This window comes from Suillus discolor, assembly GCF_016758755.1.
Source record: "Suillus discolor strain FC423 chromosome Unknown F5147scaffold_5, whole genome shotgun sequence".
NCBI classification, from domain to species: Eukaryota; Fungi; Basidiomycota; class Agaricomycetes; order Boletales; family Suillaceae; genus Suillus; species Suillus discolor.
The window spans coordinates 845112-851111 of NW_024541252.1; the positions used below are offsets into that span (position 1 = coordinate 845112).

A 6000-nucleotide genomic window follows, 5' to 3' on the forward strand; every position below is an offset into this window, starting at 1 on the left:
ATTAATCTAGCGATAAATGCACGTATGAACTCTAGGCGTCTAGGACGATATGCGACTGAATATGCTGAAGGCCACGACGATTCATGCCAAAGTAAGACCTAGGGTTATGAATTCAGGAATGACGAGAGACTGTCGATTCCTTGGGCTTTAGTCCTAGGAAGGAAGCCAAACGCTGTAAGCGCGATGGCCTGCGTGAAACAGATGCTCCTGTCTGCACATGCTCAGGGGTAGGAATGCAGATAGGCTCAGTTATGGGGTCAACTTCCTCCCCGTCCGACTGCTCCGGTACCTCTGGGACCCATGGCTCAGGTGGCAGATCAACGCTATCAAATGGCACTGACACGTGAGGAGGGACACCATATGGTTGCTGAGACTGTTGGAATGGATATGGGTAGTCGGGGGTGTATGGTTGCTCAGAGGCGAGATGCTCAGAAGCATATGGGGGCTCGGGGGTGTATGGGGCCTCAGAGGCGTATGAGTACTCAGAGGCATACGGCTGTCCATACGGTACTTCGGCGCTAGGCATTTGCACATAAATCTCAGGCATGGGCATAGAAAATGACGGGAAAGGCGCAGATGAAGGGTCCGGAATGGGCGGAGACGAGTCAACTATGACATAAAACGCGGTCAGCCCAACACTAACGGGAAAAGAAAGCAGCAGGTTCTACGCACACGGACGATATTCCATGGTATGTGTATATCAAGGCGTTCTGATGAAAAATAGATTGAGCACAACCCTGGCTGAGAAGGTGCAGCGCAAGGTGGATAAAAAAGTGATGGGTGTCGTAATTGTCCAGATATCCAGTATCAAGCTATATAAGGGGTCGTTATGAGGGGAACACACTTGAGAAGAGTCCGTTCGAATCGAACTTCTAGCCCTGGGGGCTGCGCAATCTTGGCTGAAGATCCTCTTCCGAACGCATCATAGCCTTCAAGTTAGCCGCCCAATCATCATGCGTGAGTTTACGAAAAGAAAACAAGAGTACAGCCATCTGCAGGAATAGGTCCATAGAGGTGCTTTTTTGCGCTATGGATGTATGGGATGTCGCCCCTGCCTTATCCGATATAATGAGTGTCAAAAATATCGAGCCTTGTAGTTGCACGGTCAGCCCTTTCCGAGAGAATCGCTGTGCAGGCGCTTGGCTCTTATTGGTTCCAACCACAACTATATGTCAAAGTGAGTAATGTCAGTGGCAGTAATCGTGACATGACAAGGACACGTATGCGGTAGTTATGAAAGGTGTGGCAGGTCCGGAACCATTCAACGTCCAGCTCGCACTCCTGATGTAGAAGTCATACAGCAATTATTGCAGTCCAAAGGGCGATGAATGAACCCTATGCCCAACTCCTACCCGCCCGCCTCCCAGCCTCGACGCAATCACCAACGCTCACGCCCCCCACGCCGGCGCCGATCACCTCTAGCTTACTGCTCCACGGTTCTCCCCGAAGCACCTCGCTCAACTCCTGCATCCGCTGGAGATGCCCCACACGCAGCAGGGGGATGCAATGTGCGTTGTCATGCACCCTCACAATGAGCGGATCGGGCAGACGCACACCTAACTGCTCAGAGAGCATATCTACAAGGCGAGGAATTGAAGCCACAGGCTCGCGGAGCATCGCAGTCATTTTCACAATATCCGCGCTCCACGGCGCTTCTTGTGTCGACATTGACGAGGAGTCGAAAACGCACCCCAGAATCGCGTTTTCTGCATGTCTAGACGATGCTCGGGGCACGAGGTACCCGAATCCCACAGGATGCAGTACATGTCCCGGAGACGCCAGGAACACGAGGTTTACGACCGTCACCGACGAATAAGGATTTGCAGTCAGGTGTGGCAATGGCGTCTTGGGTGAGATGAGCCCTTTCAAGCTCGGGAGAGGCACAGCTGAGACAGTGTGTGTTGCGCGCAGCGTCTCGCAAGACGAGGTCGTTATCTGGGCACAAATAATTATTAACAAAAGACTACCTATTCAAAGTGCATACGTACTTCGAATTGTGCAGTTCTCGGATTCATCCGTAGTCCCGTCGCTGACACCCCGCTAAGTAGGCGCACGTTCCGGCGCGTTCTCAACTCTCGCAAGAGTGCATCTACCAACACACCGATACCTTGCGAGAACGAATACACAGATACTCCACGCATCTGCTCATCTACGTTCCCTAGCTGATATGGGAGGTCATTGACCTCTGCTGTCGCTGAAGCTCTGGACGGCCGAAGAAACCCAGTTACCAAAGAGCCACGACCGCGTTCCTCGGCATCCCAAAGCGATGGGAACGCTGTGCGGACGCTCAATTCTCGAGAGTCCGCTGCATAAATACCGTGCACGAGTGCACTTCCGAAAATCCTTGCAAATTCGCTCCCGAAACGCCTACTCAAGAATTCGTCGACCGATTCGTCCTCGATCATTAGGGGTCTGTTCCATGGGCGAAATGGCTCTCGTGCGACAGCTGAAAGAAGGATATGGCCAAGGGGAGAATGCAAAGAAGAAGACTTAGGTGAGAGCCCGGAAGTAAGAATGCTGAGCGGAGATGAAGGAATGCACAGAAGGCCCTTTGTGCCAGGTAGATGCAAAAAGCGATTCCGAGCAGCTGGTGATGATTTCGGGACAGTTAAAAGAGACGGCGATAGGTCCAGAAGGTTAATCTAGTCTGGGACGTGCCCGATGAGAAGGTCCTCACGGAAGTTGTATTAGACTAGCCTATTACCCACCAATTCGAGAACACTCTTTGAATTTGGTCTAAGAGTGCGCGGGCCAGCCTCCAAAAGCACGCTGGTCTCGCGACCGTCTTTAAGGGTGATTCTAGCGCGCCTAGAACGAACCCATCCGCCAAAGTGGATGTCCTTGTTCAGCAGAGTGATCTGAGCTGCTGGAAACCGACGTGAAAGGTGAAAAGCGGCGGAAAGGCCAGTGAGACCACCACCCAGGATGGCGATAGAAGATGGCGCCATAGTCCTCGTATCTCAAGCACAACGCGGAATTACCGAGACATTTTCTGAAGAGTCTTGTTATGGGCCTAGCACTCCCACTGCCAGCAATCGCTACTTGAAGAAGTATTTTCCCACACATGTACAGTGACACGTCCTTCTTATGCATACAACTGCAGTGCTTAGCACCGTACACACGCCTTTTCCTTCTCCAGCACCACCATGGCACCCCGAAAGAATGCCAGAGGACTTTCACCAACACCTTCAACACCAGAGCGTCGTCCAAGTTCAGTTGCTTCCTCTCCAGAAAAACCACCTGGTCCATTAAGCATCACTATCTCTCCGGAGGAACGCGAGATTATCAAGGTCAACAACTACAGCGCGTCTGAGCTCAAGAACGCATGTGATGATGCCCTTAAACGAGTGCGTAGTTTTAATATTGTAACTATGAAAAAATGCTCACATCACTCGCCATCGCAGTACTTATCGAGACCCGTTTTGTTTAAACAAATACATCTTCATACCGATGTGCGGCTGGCTTTGGGATGGGCAGGCGTATTCACAGCAGTAGCTACGGGACTTTATGGGTGGAAAATTGACTTCGAAAAGTCGAAGCCAGGAGTCTGGGTTGGGTTCATACTGTAAGTGTTCATTATGAAACATCACGATCCATTTTATTGAAAATCCTCCCGCATTACAGCTACCTGGTCCTCACCTCCCTTCAGACATTATACTCCTACTTCGTGGAGGGCGATACCATATTTGTCGGTCGACGGAAAACCTTTTCAAAGAGAGTGAGTCTGAAACAATTATGATATCCTTCACTGCGCTTATTTCTCGTCAGATAATAACAGAACGGATAACGATCTCCTCGGGCACCCTCCCAGTGCCGTCCTCTAAATTATCTCTCAAGCCGAGCCCCACGAACTCACCATCATACTCGCTTTCCATTAATTACGTGCAGTCTACATCAGGGGGGAAATCACTACTTGCAAAGGGCCGAACACACGAATCCAAAGAGTACTCGGCCTTCTTCGACGAAAAGGGTGTGATGGCACAGGAGGTGTTCGAGCGATGGATCGGAGAGCTGGTAGAGGCAGTGATGGAGGGAAAGGGTGCATGAATTGTATGTCTACGCAGAGGCCTTTCATTGATATGCTAGAAGGACGCGTTGTTGCGATCCCCTTGCCCAAACTTGGCTCTAAGAGACAACTGACATAATTATCTTTTTATGACGATGCGGCAATCATTTCAGCATCCATGTCACCCACGCCTAGGCCCGAAGCCAGTCAGTCTCGGATCGACGAATCATCACATGTCACATAAGATTCCCCACTCCAATGTGTGTGCGCTTCAGTGGAGTGGGTTGTTATGTGCACGTTCAACACGCGTCACTTGATTGAACGATTTCAATTGGCTGCCTAGGCTACTGGGCATTAGCTATCTATCTACATATTGTAAGAACGGAGCGATTTCCAGTCGACGCCACGTGCGCGCTAGAGTGTTGACACCGCTATGTATGGTAATATCTAGGCTGAGCGATTTTTGTGAGTTTCGCCGATGCCGACCGCTACGACAACGATGGCAACAACGATTGTCTCGACGTCGGTCAAGCTACATAAACCGACCGGCAAAAGTTCGTCGACGACAGAGGCAACGTTACAATCACTGTACAACCGTGCAGCAAGAGCATTCCTTCACCGAGATGTCGCAACCACATTCACACTATTAAGCACTGCATTCGCGCTCCTCCCACCTCCGCTCGCGCCCTCGCCTGATCCCCTAGATGTCCACCGGAGAAAGTGGGACATCCTTCGCATCACCCTCGAGACCACCGTCTTCTCTTCTACTCCAGACCTCGTTGATTTACCACAGCCACTCCGAGAATCCCTACTCTCGTCTCCCCAATCATTTATTTCCAATTTGTATGCTCGATCTCTCGCTTTGTTTACTCCTTCATCGCTGTATCAAAAGCCTAGCTCCGCATTCCTTCCGCACCAAGTCGTCATCACACTCATAGCATCCAGCATCAAGCTAGATTGTCCAAATATTGGTCGCGAGATCACGGAGGACTGGTTGTCGAAACGCGGCCAATATGATTTCGCACCTTCCACAGGTGAGCCGTATCACAAAGTTCTGGAACTCTACTGCTTGCATGTCTTGCCTCGTCTGGGCGAGTGGGAATACGTCAAAGAATTTCTGTCATATGAGAATGAGCTCTCGTCTGACAAAAGACGCGTGAGTTTAAGTTCATGATTCTTGTGTTGTACTGAACACGATATATCCAGGAACTTCATTTGGCTCTTGAGGCTCAACATGCTCAAGCGCTAGAGAGTACAAAGCGGGAGACGCCAAAACCCGAGCCTCCTCCCTCCCCTATACCAATACCTCCTCTCCGTTCTCTATCCCCAGCATCTTCCTCCTCCTCTATATCCACCACATCCACCCGCACCGCAGTCCCAGCTTCCCCTCGTCCAAAACTTGCCCGCCAACAATCCGCATCCTCCACCTCTGCAGTTTCAGACGTCACGGTAACTAGATCCCCTCGCCACCGCCACAACCAAAGCATGCCCCGAGGAAGTTCAAGTGCCAGTGCTGTTCGCATCTCCCATCTTCCTCCAGTCGACCACAATATCACGACTGCACAGCCCCCAACCTCCCTAGCACTCATTCGATCTTATTTCAAACACTATTTCACCGCAAACAGAATAGCTACTCTATCGGTTTTGTTCTTCCTAATTCCCCTATTGTCTTTGATCCTTCGGAGACGGCGGCGCCTAGAGACACCTGCGGACTTGGTACGGAGGAGATTATCGGAAGCACGCGGCGATTCGATTGTGAGACGGTTATGGAATGAGTTGGTGAGGGCCGTTTTGGATACTGTTAGGATGGGTGGCGGGGGACTTTAAGACTGCTGACCTTGACGTCGTCCACTTCTCTAGCACATGCTTTCACTCCGATAATGCTAGTTGGTGATCTTTAGCCTTAGCGCTTGGTGCAATCATACAAGCATCTAACTGCCATGGAAATACCAGTGCAGCATGACCTGAACTTCTCAACAACTACATTTACGTCC

General features: G+C 50.8%; 3 protein-coding genes across 3 annotated transcripts; 2 read left to right on the plus strand and 1 right to left on the minus strand.

Moving 5' to 3' along the window:
• Positions 1-1260: 1260 nt before the first annotated feature.
• On the minus strand, positions 1261-2948 carry F5147DRAFT_811716 (uncharacterized protein; the record flags this gene model as incomplete). Its single annotated transcript, XM_041443461.1, has 3 exons — positions 1261-1935; positions 1989-2642; positions 2709-2948. 3 exons carry the CDS (start codon positions 2946-2948, stop codon positions 1336-1338), a joined length of 1494 nt encoding a protein of 497 aa, XP_041298134.1. The 3' UTR covers positions 1261-1335.
• An 86-nt stretch (positions 2949-3034) lies between these two features.
• On the plus strand, positions 3035-4193 carry F5147DRAFT_671886 (microsomal signal peptidase 25 kDa subunit-domain-containing protein). The gene is made up of 4 exons (XM_041435635.1): positions 3035-3347; positions 3405-3565; positions 3625-3718; positions 3769-4193. The coding sequence occupies exons 1-4, from the start codon at positions 3147-3149 to the stop codon at positions 4045-4047; spliced, it is 735 nt and encodes a 244-aa protein (XP_041298135.1). The 5' UTR covers positions 3035-3146; the 3' UTR covers positions 4048-4193.
• Positions 4194-4434: 241 nt separating this feature from the next.
• Positions 4435-6000, plus strand: F5147DRAFT_604772 (uncharacterized protein). Its single transcript, XM_041432310.1, has 2 exons — positions 4435-5162; positions 5213-6000. The coding sequence occupies exons 1-2, from the start codon at positions 4485-4487 to the stop codon at positions 5831-5833; spliced, it is 1299 nt and encodes a 432-aa protein (XP_041298136.1). The 5' UTR covers positions 4435-4484; the 3' UTR covers positions 5834-6000.

Excerpts from the sequence above, each read along its gene's own strand:
- F5147DRAFT_671886 (XM_041435635.1), top strand. The coding sequence starts at position 3,147 with ATGGCACCCCGAAAGAATGCCAGAGGACTTTCACCAACACCTTCAACA. Across the intron at positions 3,348-3,404 it reads GTGATGATGCCCTTAAACGA|TACTTATCGAGACCCGTTTT; the intron begins GTGCGTAGTTTT and ends TCGCCATCGCAG. Across the intron at positions 3,719-3,768 it reads GGAAAACCTTTTCAAAGAGA|ATAATAACAGAACGGATAAC; the intron begins GTGAGTCTGAAA and ends ATTTCTCGTCAG.
- F5147DRAFT_604772 (XM_041432310.1), top strand. The coding sequence starts at position 4,485 with ATGCCGACCGCTACGACAACGATGGCAACAACGATTGTCTCGACGTCG. Across the intron at positions 5,163-5,212 it reads TCTCGTCTGACAAAAGACGC|GAACTTCATTTGGCTCTTGA; the intron begins GTGAGTTTAAGT and ends CGATATATCCAG.